The sequence below is a fragment of the Hemicordylus capensis genome, chromosome 2 (genome assembly GCF_027244095.1).
Source record: "Hemicordylus capensis ecotype Gifberg chromosome 2, rHemCap1.1.pri, whole genome shotgun sequence".
Classification (NCBI taxonomy): Eukaryota; Metazoa; Chordata; class Lepidosauria; order Squamata; family Cordylidae; genus Hemicordylus; species Hemicordylus capensis.
This window is the reverse complement of record NC_069658.1, coordinates 178,623,987-178,637,996: the sequence shown is the minus strand read 5'-3', so window position 1 is coordinate 178,637,996 and position 14,010 is coordinate 178,623,987. Positions and strand designations below refer to the sequence as shown.

At 46.8% G+C, this 14,010-nt stretch overlaps 1 protein-coding gene across 1 annotated transcript; it reads left to right on the top strand.

The window, feature by feature from the left end:
- Positions 1 to 134: 134 nt before the first annotated feature.
- On the top strand, positions 135 to 6,423 carry LOC128345919 (E3 ubiquitin-protein ligase Topors-like). The gene is made up of 2 exons (XM_053298598.1): positions 135 to 262; positions 2,821 to 6,423. Exon 2 carries the CDS (start codon positions 2,824 to 2,826, stop codon positions 5,176 to 5,178), a length of 2,355 nt encoding a protein of 784 aa, XP_053154573.1. The 5' UTR covers positions 135 to 262; positions 2,821 to 2,823; the 3' UTR covers positions 5,179 to 6,423.
- The last annotated feature ends 7,587 nt before the right edge of the window (positions 6,424 to 14,010 follow it).

The following is a 14,010-nucleotide window of genomic DNA, read 5'->3' as shown; positions in this document are numbered from 1 at the left end:
CCGCCAGGGACTCGTCCGCAGCGGCCGAAGCAACAGCTGGCGCCTTGTTGTCCGGTCCCCGCCGCCCCTCGAGCTGGCTGCGGTCTCTGCGGAGTCTGGAGAGGCGCGAGACGAGCCCCCTGCGTGGTGCGCACGGCTGCCTGCCTGCCTGCCTGTCCGTGTGTGGCTGCTGTTGCTGCGCGCCTTTTTCCGCCTCTTGGAGCAGCAGCAGCAGCTAACTTCCCTCCTAGCCTTTGGGGGCTTGAGTCTTCTTCCTGACTGGGTGCGTTGCGAGGCTGCCCCCCCCCCAAGCCCGAAAACCAAAGCAGGGCGAAGCCCCTTTCTTTCTTCGTGGTTACCCCAGAGGGGGCGTCACTGTGACTCTGCTTTTTGGCACGTGCCGCCGCGTGGGATAAGGGGCCACCCAGCCATGCTGACCTGTGGAGGGTGGGGTCGAGGGAAGCGGGGGCCACACGGCGCGCATCTCCAGACCTCATTTCGTCCCTCCTCTGGGGACACTTTCCATTGCCTGGGGAGGGACCGCCTCCGTCTTGACAGCCTGAGCAGCTCTTGGCGCAACGGTGAAAGTGGGGCGAGAGGGAGCCGTGCTTGCTCCAGTCCAGCCGAAAATTTCGGGCCCCCTCCTGGAGCTGCTTTGGCTTCAAAGTGGTCAGCCAGAGAAGGAGCCCTTCGAAAGTTCTTGCCTGAGGGAGGGGAAACACTTTTACCCCAGGGACTGTGTGCGCTCCCTTCCCTTTCTGGTTAGCATCAGCTGTTCAGGGCTTGATCAGGACAGCCTGCCCGCCCCAGCCCATCCAAGCATATGCTCAACTGTGCTGGAGTCTTTTGTTTTTTCTTATATAACAGTAGCCTTTTTGACAGGGGAGGCAACCTTGGCTCCCCAGCTGTTGCTGAACTACAGTTCCCATCATCCCCATGAGGAGATGATGGGAGCTGTAATTCAGATGATGGGTGTTTTTTTTTTCAAAGTTGCTTTCCAACTGCCAATCGCTTACTTACTGGGCAAGCAATAAGCACTCTTGGGCAAGCAACTGAAAGCAAATTACCAGATGTTTTTTCTTGAGATGGGATCATTTCAACTTATTGGCCACTAAGCAAATCTGAAGGGAAGTAGTACCTTGGTCCTGAATGGCATGTAGAGCAGCGCTGGAATGAGAGGAGTCATTTCTCTCTGGTGTTCTAAAATTATAACCGTTATAAATAAGTTTGTATTCCATGATTGCCCTTGCAACAGCCCTGTGTGGTGGGTTAGGCAGAGAGTGTGTAACTCAGACAAGATTTCCCCATGCGCAGAGGTTCATGATGGAGTAGATATTTAAATTCTGAACCCAAGTTTCCCTGGTCCAAGGCCAACACTCTCAGTCGCCAGTGCCACTATATTTACACTAGCCAGGGGCGTAACTACCATTAGGCAAGGGGAGGCGGCTGCCTGGGGGCCCCTACGCCTCGACGGGCCCCCCAGAGGCAAGTCACATGTGAAGTGAGTGTGTGTGTATCAGTGAGGGGCCCATTTTAAAATTTTGTCTCTGGGCCCACTCCAGCCTCGTTACGTCCCTGAAACTAGCTCTCCGGTTTTCTGACAAATACCTGTGCACAGCTCTGATGGAAGATCTGACAGCCTTAAGGGCCCCTGTACCCTGCACACTTCCAGGACCCCCCATCCAGATTTCTAGCAGTGGAGAAAAACTGCTTATCATTCCAGTGGGGGCCTATTCCAGTTGTGGATCCTTCTCCTAGCATTTGGATGAGCTAGATCAAGGGGGATCATATTTCCTAGCAGTGCCAGTGCTGGAAAACTGCAATATTCCTGCCAGGGGCGTAACTACTATCAAGGCAAGGGGAGGCGGCTGCCTGGGGGCCCCCATGCCTCGAGGGGCCCCCCAGAGGCAAGAAACATGACTATTGTGAAGAGTGTGTGTGTATCAGCGAGGGGCCCATTTTAAAATTTTGTCTCTGGGCCCACTCCAGCATTATTACGCCCCTGATTCCTGCAACATTCATTGTCTTGAGGAATAAATGAATGTGGAATCCTATGTAACAATTGTGTAACGTGCATTTATTGTGGCAAGTCAGAGATTGTCTGAAAAGGCCCCTAACTTGGAATGAAATCAAAGCATGGTTTTTGCGTGTCCTACTGTATTTCCAGTCAGTTCTATGCTTGTTAACCCAGAAGTAAATCCCAGTTCAAGAGGACTTGTATATGTGGATAGGATTTCAGGCCTCATGTTAAATGATTTGCGTCTTCTTCCAAGCAGCTAATATTTGTACACAGTGTACCATGTGGAGCAAAACATTTTCTGAAATGGAAAATGTTTATGACTATATTTTTCTGCAGAACAACTTCAGGTTCTATTAATTACCACTTCATTCAAAAGTTAATTGCTTCACAGATTAATTTTTTGAAGCAGTACTACATGAATGGATGCCAATAGAATAGTAGGAAGATTGGGCAGTTTTAAAGTTGAAATTAACGTTGTTGGTTTTTTTGGGGGAGGGGGTTGTGCTTCGATGGAAGTGCAAGAGAGTATGTCCATATACGTGCCTATCTTTCTGTCTGACTTGCACTATTGCTCTCTAACAGGGTTAAGATAAAACCCAAATACATATGGTAATATCCAAACCAGAATTCATGATCTATTTAGAGTGTTGGAAAATGTTGTAAAGCACTTTTCATAAGGATTTCCCATGCCTAGTTGGGACACAGTAAAGACGCAGCACTGATTCAAAGTCGAGCTCTGTAGAAAAGTGCTAACTTAGCACTGGTTTTGATCAGCAGGAATTAAATCAAGTGTACGCTGATGTTTCTCTCTTTATTTGCAGAATATGGCATCGGAGACAGATGACTCATCAGCCAGGTCTGGCCCAAACAGGCCGCATCAGCCAACATCAGCTGATGCATCGCCTCATGGGAGGCGATCCTATTACCAGGCTACACTAATGAGGGAACCCTGCACAACAATGAATCCTCAAAGAACGTCCTCATCTAGAAGACCAGTGCCTGTTCCAGATGACGGGGTATTGCTGGAAGGACTGCCAGGTCAGCCAACATGGCAAAGAGATGTCGAAATGCTCAGACGCCTTGTGTCAAGGCGAGAGGCTAGCTTGGAAGGCCAACCTAGGCCACAGATTCAAGAACAGGAGATCATTCGTTTCCGAAGAGCTCTGTATCGCTCTGGTATTCACGTTAGGAGCATTGGAGATGGAGGACGTTATAGAGACACCTCGGCTGAATTTCTTTGCAGGAATTCTGCCTCTCTTCAGAGGCTGGTCCCATGGCTAACGCGTGAACTTACTGTCTTGTTGGGCACTCTCAGCTCTCTAGTCAGGTTTGTGCAACGTATCATCATGAGACATGTGGTTAGACATGATATGGAGAGCCAAGCACTTGCTAAAATGTTAAAACCTTACTTGCTCCATTGCACAGAACACTTCGTGCATGGGTTTATCAGCTTTGCCAGGTGCCCTTTTAATATAGAGGCATATGATCAGCACGCAAACTATGAGTGTCCTGCTCCTTCGTATGAAGAAGGAAGTCGTTTGGGATCCTCCATTATTACGATCTCTCCAGACGGGGCAGATTCCCAACCAGCAGATTGTAATCCCTTCACAGTTGGTACTGGCCAGGCTCCTTGGGATGATGAAACACCAGGCCCTTCCTACTCCAGCTCAGAGCAGGCTCGTGCTGCCATATCTGCTGCTTTGGGCACTTCAGAGAACAGTGATGAAGGGCCCTCTGCACACACCACTGAGCCTCAAAGGCAGTTACCAGCAAGTGCAGAGACCAATGGTGCCAGTGGCGACGATTCCTCTAACAACTGTGCTGTTGTTGGCTATGTGAAACCACGAGTGGAGAGGACACCAGAACTTGTGGAGCTGTCTTCAGACTCTGAGTCTGAGGCATCAGCTGATGGGGGCAAACGTGGAGAAGTGAAAGAAGTACAGCCCATCCGGTATCACAGGTTTGATGCTTATGGCCACAGATTATCTAAAAAAAGGAAATCTGATGTGCAAGATTCTCACAGTAGAGAGCGGCATGGCCTTAAAAGAAAGAGAAAGCATCATAGCCGGGAAAAACGAGAAAGGAAGAGAGATCGCAGCAGACGCAAACATAGGAAGAACAAAAAGAAGTCAAGAACTAGAGACAAGAGTCTGTCTCGCAAAAGTCAAACACGCTCTCCAAGTAGCGAGAGTGGTATGTCTAGGGATCGAAGCGGACCAAGATCCCGCAGCGGTGAGTCCAAGATAAGAGAATCACAGAGCAAAGATTACTTCAGAGATGGTTACCAATGTAAAAAACATAGCTGTTACCATAGAAATAGAAGCCCAGATGGTTATGAACCAAGAAGGCAACCCAATAGCAGAGCTAGAACTCTTTCTAGTGAGTCTGAGGGAACAAGAGCTGAAAAGCTTCGAGGGAAAAGGAAGTACAAGTCTCATCACTTGGAGAGCAGCACACCCAGAGGAAATGAAGACGCTTCTTCTGCCAAGGAAGAAAGGGCTCTTCAGACACCTTTGCTCAACTACAGAGACTCTTACAAAAAGACAGCTAGTTTTGTGGCTGGGCAACCAGAAACGGAGATTCAACACAAAAAGGGGAAGAAAAGGTCGAGAAGCCCAACTGTGGAGATTATTGATGAAGGAAACGCCACCGACGTGAGACACCATACAAAGAAGAGGGAAAGGGAGGAAAACACACCAAAAAGCCATACGGGCAACTCTCCATTCTCTTCTCCACTTGTCATCACAATAGACAGTGAAAGTGACAAAGACCTTGAAATCCAAGGCAATATTGAGCGTGATAGTAGCATTTCCTGGAGTCCCACCATGCAACGGAATGACAGAGAAAGAGCGTTTCCTTCACCCGTCTTGGAAGTCAGAGACTGTAGTTATGACCGAGCTAATGAATCAGACAAAATTGACATGGACAGCAATGTGACTACCACAGTGGAGGATGGAGATGAGACTCCATGTAGAGTTGCACAGCTGCAGGAAAGTGCCAATCAACAGGAATCTCCTGTGAGGGAGAGTAGTAGTAGTAGTAGTAGTAGTTCACTTGAGACAGGCAATCAGCCTAGCAGCACAGAAAGGGACTTAGGCAACCGGTTTCTAGCCAACAGATCGTCTTTGTTTGCAAGGCTGAAAAAGCTGATGGAAGAGTCACATCGGCGGGACTCATAATAAGAGAAAGTGTCATTTTCTACCCGGTCATTTTTAAATGAGGAGAAAGCAACAACAACTTTTGATTAGACTTTTCATAAAATACAATATACCAGCAATGAAATATGCATTGCACTCACTGCTCCAAAGGTCAACTTGAAATGACCTCTTTAATGCATAAAAGATATGAAAAGATATTAAAATAACTTCCCAATTTCCCCACAAAACATGTAAGCGAAAACAAACCTGAGCCAATGTTTGGGTGTAATACACCATCCTCAGGGCTCCATTTAGCATGTCAGCTGACGGCACTTAAATACAGAAGCTGAGAACCAAACGCAGCAAACAGACCATAGATACATTTATTATTTATGACTTTTCTGAGTGTGTGTGTGTGTGTGTGTGTGTGTGTGTGGGCACCTCTTCCTTGCCCAGAGGTTCTGTTTATCCTCACAACCCCGCTGAGAGGTGGGTTAGGCTGAGATATAAGTGACTGGCCCAGGGTCACCCACTGAGTTTCATAGACAAGTGGGGATTTGAACTCAGGTCTTCCAACGCTCTGACCATTACACCACACATGAGGGAGGAGAGAGAGCAGACCTTTTGCACAGAAGATATTAAGGGTATTCACACGACCAGTGGGATGGCAGCAGGGTCCAACTCGCCTCCCCCCCCCCATGATGGCATGCCTCCTCTTCGAGCGTGCTACTGTGTGACTACATGATCTGCACTGCTTGGAACAGTGCGGATCTCCAGAGGCCAGGACACTGCGTCCTGGCCTCCGGGTATCCCACAATGCACCACGCAACAAGTGCAGTGCCTTGGGGGAATACCCCCATGAGACGGGCCCTCTAGGCGCCCCCCTCTGTGTGTGCTTGGGCTGCAAGCAGCCTGAGCTCACACATGATCACGGCTGCAGAGTTAGGGGCACGCTCATGCCCTTAGCCTCGGTGAAAGGCTGGGCTTAGAGGGTGGGTTTGGCTGGGTGGAAGCACCAGAATCCAAGATCACTAGAGCAGCTGTTGCACTTGGCGTGGCCACTCATCCCCCCGACTCACTGCCAGAAATGGCGGGCCAGGGGGAAGCCATTTGACTTGACGGCTTTGCCCAGACGAATTGAATTTGTGCAACCTAGATACTGAGATCATAGAGCTCCTGTCTCATGGGGGTATTCCCCAGTGCACCGCGCTCATTGCACAGTGCATTCTGGGATACCCGGAGGCCAGGGCAAAATGTCCCAGCCTCCAGAGATCCAGGCTCCTCCGAGCAGCATGGATCATGTGGGCGCACGGCAGCCCGCGCGAAGGGGCGGCACACCATTATCTGGGGGGAAGGTGACTTGGACCTTGCCTTCCCCCCTACCCCCATCCACCCACCATTCCCCCCTACCCATGACCTGTGAAAACCCTTCATATCCGAATACGAATATGATGAATAATATCACATTTATTTTACCCTTAATATCTTCTCTGCTCTCTCCTCCCTCATGTTGTTGCAAACTGTCCAGATACAGAAGATTTGACAAATAGACAAAAACAATCAAATGTATTATCTCTTTGCTGCTTTCATTGCTCAGCTCTGTAATTAAGTGCCTTCAACTGGCATTCTAAGTGGAGCACTGAGGGTGATGTGTCACACCGTAACATTGGCTCAGTTTTGTTTTAGCTTACATGTTTTGTGGGGAAATATGTAACTTGTTTTACTATCTTTGAACATCTTTTATGCATTGAAGAAGTCATTTGAAATTTGTCTTTTCCTAAAAGCAACAAAGAATTGGAGAATTGGTAGAGCATTTTCCATGGTGCAGCCCCATCTAGGGTCTGTTGGTACATTAAGAGTCCTGTTCTGCTAACCAGGAAATGATTCAAGACACACAGTTTTAGGCTGGTTCACTATGCTAGTGCATATGTTGCTGGATCCTTGTGGTTCAATCTTTTATTCTTGTGTTAATTATCCATTAAATTTTCCAAGAAGTTTAAAAAAACAACAAAAAACCTTCTCCCCAAAACCTGCCATATTTCTCCCCTTGTAATATAGGTCCTCCCCTGATCATTCATTGTTTTTAAATTGTAAAGTTAGAAAATGAGTTGATGTTTTATTTGTGAAAAGGAAAATTACATATTTGGGGAAATATGTAACTTGTTTTAATATCTTTGAATATCTTTTATGCCTTAAAAAAGTCATTTGGAAGTTTAGTTGGTTTGCAGTGATTGTGTGTCAGGCACAGGCGTAACTAGGGAAAATAGCGCCTAGGGCAAGCACTGAAATTGCGCCCCTGTCCAGACAGGAATGATGGGACTTGTAGTCAACAATATCTGGAAATCCTTGTTAAAAGGAACACTGTACCATCTAGACATGGTTGTTGATCAAAACCTGAAAACACGAGCCATCTCTGTTAAAGGCTTAGAACAACAGTCAGGAGTTATGCGAGGATTCCAAGTGTCATTTTCTCTGTCTCATCTCATTCTTTTTTAAAAACATGACTTTGTCCTACAGGATCACCTGCCCAAATTTCCACTATCAAAATAGGGGAAGAAAAAAGGTAGTGGTGGTGGTGGGGTGTATAAACCAGTGAATGATTCCTGCCAGCCTTTTGTCTTATAATGACTGTTGGCTCATGATGGGGTATATGTGCATTCACCACACCAGTGCTTACTTTGACACCAGGAGGGAGGAGGATACATTCATTTGCCATTTGCAACAGGAGCAGACAGACAAGTTCTGCCAGGGCCAAAACCAGCCCCTGCCAGACTAAGAAATCATTGTCATTTGCCCCTTCCTGTCACAAGCAGTGTGCTGTTCTTTTATGATTGACTCTAACTTTCAAATATCCCAGTCATGGATTGAAAATTCAGGGTCAATTTACAAGAGACACATTTTCTACATGGAAGTTTCTTCTGTGCAGGTGTTGTGCAGAAACCCATGTGTAGTGACCGCCAGGGGCATAGCAAGGTTGGAATGGGCCAAGATGAGATTTTAAAATGGGCCCCCAGCCCCTCAAAGTCCAGGGCCCCAAGGATTTAAGTCTGATATTTCAAAATAAGTATGCTGCCTGGAAATACATTTCACTGAATACACACATACACACTTCACAATATATAGTGATATACATTGAGTACTATATATTTGTGCTACTTTTAATGCCTAGAACACACTAGCAACGCTAATTATTAAAATGACCCCCTCGCTGCAGATTAGCAAAGGAGACTTTCAACCATGCAGGGTGAGCCTATGTTTGTTTTCTCAGAATTCTTGAACAAATTCAGTCAAGTTTGATTCCAGGAGGTTTTTCACACAAGGCTTTTAAAGCCCTTTAACACACATCTCCTCTGGAATGGAGGTGCTGCATTCACATGTTGGCCAGATTTACCCTGAAGTCCCTGCAAGTTATTGGAGAGCAGTTCACACACAAGAAAAATAAAATAAAATAAAAGCACAACACATGCTTCACAGTTCTCCCTCAGACCTTCTGGGTTGCAAAACAACTTGAACATAAGTGCATTTATGAATGAATGAATGAATAAATAAATAAATATTTGTTCCAGAAGTTTTTGTGATTTCCTGCCATGAAACAAGCCACTTGCAGGCCTTTTAAGATAGTTTTTGTTTTTAAAGCCAGCACATTTTCCAGTCTGTTTTAAATTAAATATTCAGAGACTTCTCAGTCTTGCCCCACCACCCATATCAAAGCCCTATGGCAAGCAGATCCCTATATACGGGGTGGGGGGTAACCACAGAAAGGAATTCACAGCCTACCTTGCAAAAGCTGTGCTGGATGGTCTGGTCTGCTGCAGGGAGCTCTGCCAGCCTCCTACCTGGCTTGCTGGGGCCTGCCGGGTTCAGGCTTCAGGGAGGCCTACTCCGAGGCCTCTCTGGAAGCCCCGCCCACCCTCCGATCAGCTGAGAGGCGGGGAGAGAGCTCTGCAGTTTGCAGGCCTTGCCGATCCTAGGATGGAGCTGGAGGCAAGTGGCTGAGGGGCCCTGGGGCTGGGCAGGTGGGCAATGGGGTTGGGGTGGCAGGAACTGGAGTGGCGCCCACACCTCAGTGGCGCCTAGGGCACGTGCCCTGCCTGCCCCCCCCAGTTCCACCTATGGTGTCAGGAGCTCCTTCAATTCGAAGTTGAAAACGCTGCATAATGAAAGTGAATCACAGCTGGTAGGTTACAGTGCACAGTGTTCATTTTATTCTGGAATAATTAACTTGAAATGTGGAAAACAGCCTGACAAAAATACTCAAATAGGCAAAAACACACACATAGGAAACATCTTTATAATGTTCCAATATTGGTGTCCTGCTACTAGGATGCTTACGTTTATGCCATCAAATAGGAATTCTAGACCTTTAAAAGAATATAATTGAGGTGTTCTGGATTCTAACAAGTGATGTAGGGCCTTCAAACCACAATGTAATTTCTCTCTCTCTTTTATTTCAAATAAGTTTACAGTAGTATGTACAGGTGAAACTCGGAAAATTAGAATATCGTGCAAAAGTCCATTAATTTCAGTAATGCAAATTAAAAGGTGAAACTGATATATGAGACAGACGCATTACATGCAAAGCGAGATAAGTCAAGCCTTAATTTGTTATAATTGTGATGATCATGGCGTACAGCTCATGAAAACCCCAAATCCACAATCCCAGAAAATTAGAATATTACATGGAACCAAGAAGACAAGGATTGTAGAATAGAAAAATATCGGACCTCTGAAAAGTATACAGTGTACTGTGCTTGATTGGCCAGCAAACTCGCCTGACCTGACCCCATAGAGAATCTATGGGGCATTGCCAAGAGAAGGATGAGAGACATGAGACCAAACAATGCAGAATTGCTGAAGGCCACTAATGAAGCATCCTGGTCTTCCATAATACCTCATCAGTGCCACAGGCTGATAGCATCCATGCCACGCCGCATTGAGGCAGTAATTGCTGCAAAAGGGGCCCAAACCAAGTACTGAATACATATGCATGCTTATACTTTTCAGAGGTCCGATATTGTTCTATTCTACAATCCTTGTCTTCTTGGTTCCATGTAATATTCTAATTTTCTGGGATTGTGGATTTGGGGTTTTCATGAGCTGTACGCCATGATCATCACAATTATAACAAATTAAGGCTTGACTTATCTCGCTTTGCATGTAATGCGTCTGTCTCATATCAGTTTCACCTTTTAATTTGCATTACTGAAATTAATGGACTTTTGCACGATATTCTAATTTTCCGAGTTTCACCTGTATATAACATAATCAAAGATAACAATTATATCTGTGTATAACTGAAAGTGGGGGTGGAAGAGGAAAGAAGGAAAAAGAAAAAGAAAAGATCTCTTAAGCATAAATGTTAAACATCATAAAGTAAAGTTGTGCCGTCGAGTTGATGTCGACTCCTGGCAAGCACAGTGCCATGTGGTTTTCTTTGGTAGGGGTTTACCATTGCCATCTCCCGTGCAGTATGAGATGATGCCTTTCAGCATCTTCCTATATCGCTGCTGCCCAATATATATTATAGGTGTATATAAACATACCAGCGAGGATTCCAACTGGCAACCTCTTGCTCGCTAGGCAAGTTCCTTCCCCTCTGTGCCATTAGGTGGCTCCCAACATCTTAAAGTACAAGCTGCCAAGAAAAAAGTGTGAGGGGGAGGATATATTTCAAAACTTAAACAATTCATTGAAATTCAACCAAATTGCTGAATATTTCTCTTCTTTACATTTTAGTCGGTCAGGCGGGGGGCAACAACCCAGTTCAAATGCTGACTAGGAACACATATCAGTTATCTAAAGTTGCAATTCAGAAGTAAATTTGTCTTTTCAGTGCTGTATTATAATCCTTTTGGCCACTCCCTCCAGCATGGAGAATCCACCATTCTTGATGTAATGCTAGGTTCCATTTGCTGGGGATGTACCCCAACAAAACATAAATGTCCTTGACAGGCAATGATTGCTGCAAAATCATGTTAACAAGCGTATGGATTTCAAGTCAAAATGGAGCAATAACTAGACAGGACCAAACCATATGCATGTATACCCTCACACAAATTGGAGCAGGTGTGAGGATGTGGGCAGGGAGATGGAATGGCTATGGTCTATAAGAATACCATTTCACTGACCAGGAGCCCTGTCAGGGAACTGGCCTATATTGAAAGTGTGTGCCTAAGTCTAGGGACCAAGGATAGATTGGGATCACCCCGCTGTCCAACAGAGTCCCTAACTGAGCTGACAAACCTGGTTGTAGAGTTGGCCTTGGAGTGGCCCAGGTTGTTGTTGGTGGAGAATTTCAATATCCATTTCAGGACCATGTTGTTGGATTCAATAGGATTCCAAGAAGCCTTGGAAGGGTTTCAAGCTGGTCCTGCTAGTGATTCTGTTGATGCTCTGGTGCAAATATGGAATAATGAACTTACTAGAGTAATAGACACAATTGCTCCTTAGTGCCCTCTCCAACCTGCTTTAAAGTCAGCCCCATGGCACTCGGAAGAACTATGGGAGCTGAAGCAGCGAGGTAGACGACTAGAGGGCAAGTGGAGGAAGACTCAGTGCAAATCCAACAGATTGCAACACAGAGCACATTTGAAGATCTATGCTCTGGCAGTGCAGGTGGCGAAGAAGCCCACATTGCTTCCACTAATTCACGCCCAGCTGAGTTGTCTAGGGTTGTGAGGGGGCTAGTTCACACCCCCTCCACCTTGAATTTGAACTTGGAACTATCTATCTCTCACTGTGATGTCTTTAATAACTGTTTTTCAGAGAAAACCTCTTGAATTCATGCCGAACCAGACTCTAGTTATTGCAGAGTCTGTTATAGGGGTGTCCAGCAACTCCTCTTGTAGGATTGAATTGGATCACTTTCAGTTTTTTACTCCGGAGGATGTGGACAAACTGCTTCGGACTGCATGTCCCACCATCTGCTCTCTTGACTCTTGCCCAACTTGGCTTAGTTCATATGGTAGTCATATTATTAGAGATAGTCTGGTAAATATCATTAATGCTTCTCTGAGGGAGGGCAGGATGCCTCCTTGTCTTAAGGAGGCTATTATTAGACTTTATTTGAAGAAACCTGCATTGGACCCCTCAGAATTGGCTAACTACAGACCTGTTTCTAATCTTCCTTGGTTGGGCAAGGTGATTGAGTGAGTGGTCACTTCTCAGCTCCAGGCAGTTTTGGATGACACAGATTATCTAGAACAGGGATTCTCAAAGTTGGGTACAGTGTTCCCTCTAAAGCGTGCACACATGCATGCACTCACAATTTTTTTTATATCCTTTCAGTTAATGTTAGATCCCACTCAGGTTGAATCAGGAAGGCCCCACTCTGAATGCATGTGTGCGCACACTGCAGGTACCACATGTTTGTATTGTTAGGAACATAGGAAGCTGTCTTATACGACGTCAGGCCATAGATGGGCAGCAGCTTCTCTAAGGTTGCAGCCAGGAGTCTCTCTCAGCTCTCTCTCAGAGATGCCAGGGAGGGAACTTGGAACCTTCTGCATGCAAGCAAGCAGGTGTAGGGCTTTAAAGGCCCAAAGCAGCACCGTGATTGTGCTTGGAAACCAACTGGTAGCTGACCCAGATGTGTTACAAGTGGTGTAATGCTTGTGGCCTACTGACACTTCACTTAAAATTCTGGCATCTGCCTTTTTGGGCCAGTTATTAGGGGTGTGTCCGAACCGGTCTGGAAGCCATTGTAAAGGCCTCCGGACTTTCCAGACCGGTTCGGCAGAATGCAGCCACTCTGTATGTGGGGGAAAGTCGCATGGTAGCCGGAAGTGAGGGTTGCCGCGGCGCGTCCTCCATGGCAGAGCCGCTTTCAGTGGCTGCTGGGAGGCGGCGGCGGCTCCTGGGGGAGCCGCCGGGCGGAGAGGCGCCGAAGTGGAGGCCGGCTTCTTCTTCAACTTCATTATTGGCACTGGGCAGCAGTAATTTATTTTCAAAACTGTGAGTCAAAGCTGGCGGCATTGTAGAGGTACAAGGGGCAGCAGGGAAGTATCCTGCTGCCCCAATTATTACATTAAATACGCGCGCTGGACGGGGGCAAGTGGCGGGGGGGTAAGTAAACCCTCCCCGCCCTTAAAGGAACCCACCCCACAGTGCCGGACCGCAGCTCTGCGGTTCCGTGCACAACCCTACCAGTTATAATTTCTGAAGAGCCTTCAAGGGCAGCTTTACATCGAGCACATTGCAGTAGAGATGACCAAAGTACTATATGAATCATGCTGGCAAAGGACTCAATCTTTGAAAAGAGGATGAAGATGAATAAGGGCTATCCTGGTCACAGCTACCTCCTGAGAAGGAGGTGTGGCCTCAAGCTCTGAAGAGCCGAGCGAGCTCTTTGGTCTCATTTCAGGCAGCGTTTGCTGCCTGAAAGCATCTATTCTACCTTTCTCTCCCTCTCAGGTGCCTGAAAACACTGCCTGAAAATAATTGGCAAGTGCTCACTCAAAGGGATGCCTAGTAGCCGGGGCTGGGTGAGCGCCGCACACACTCTCCGCAGCCAATGGGAGAGTGCCCGCGCCCGGACTCAGAGATCTCTTGCGCGACTCAAGTCACGCCTGCGCGTGAGTTGGGGGGTGCGGGCCACGCAGCAGCGGGCCCACCCAGCAGCACCTGCTGGGATTGAATTAGGGTTTTTTTAAAAATAATAATAATAATAATAAATTAAAAATTAAAAAAATGTTTTTGGTGGTTGGGAGCTGGGGGTGGGGCATGGCAGGCACTTAGCACCCCCTGCAGCTGGTGCCTAGGGCACGTGCCCTGCCTGCCCCTCTGGATACGTGCCTGTGAGTGTCATCTGCATATTGATGACACCTCAAGCCAAATCTCCTGATGACCTCTCCCAGCAGTTTTATGTAGATGATA

Coding starts and splice junctions, on each gene's coding strand:
- LOC128345919 (XM_053298598.1), top strand. CDS start 2,824: ATGGCATCGGAGACAGATGACTCATCAGCCAGGTCTGGCCCAAACAGG.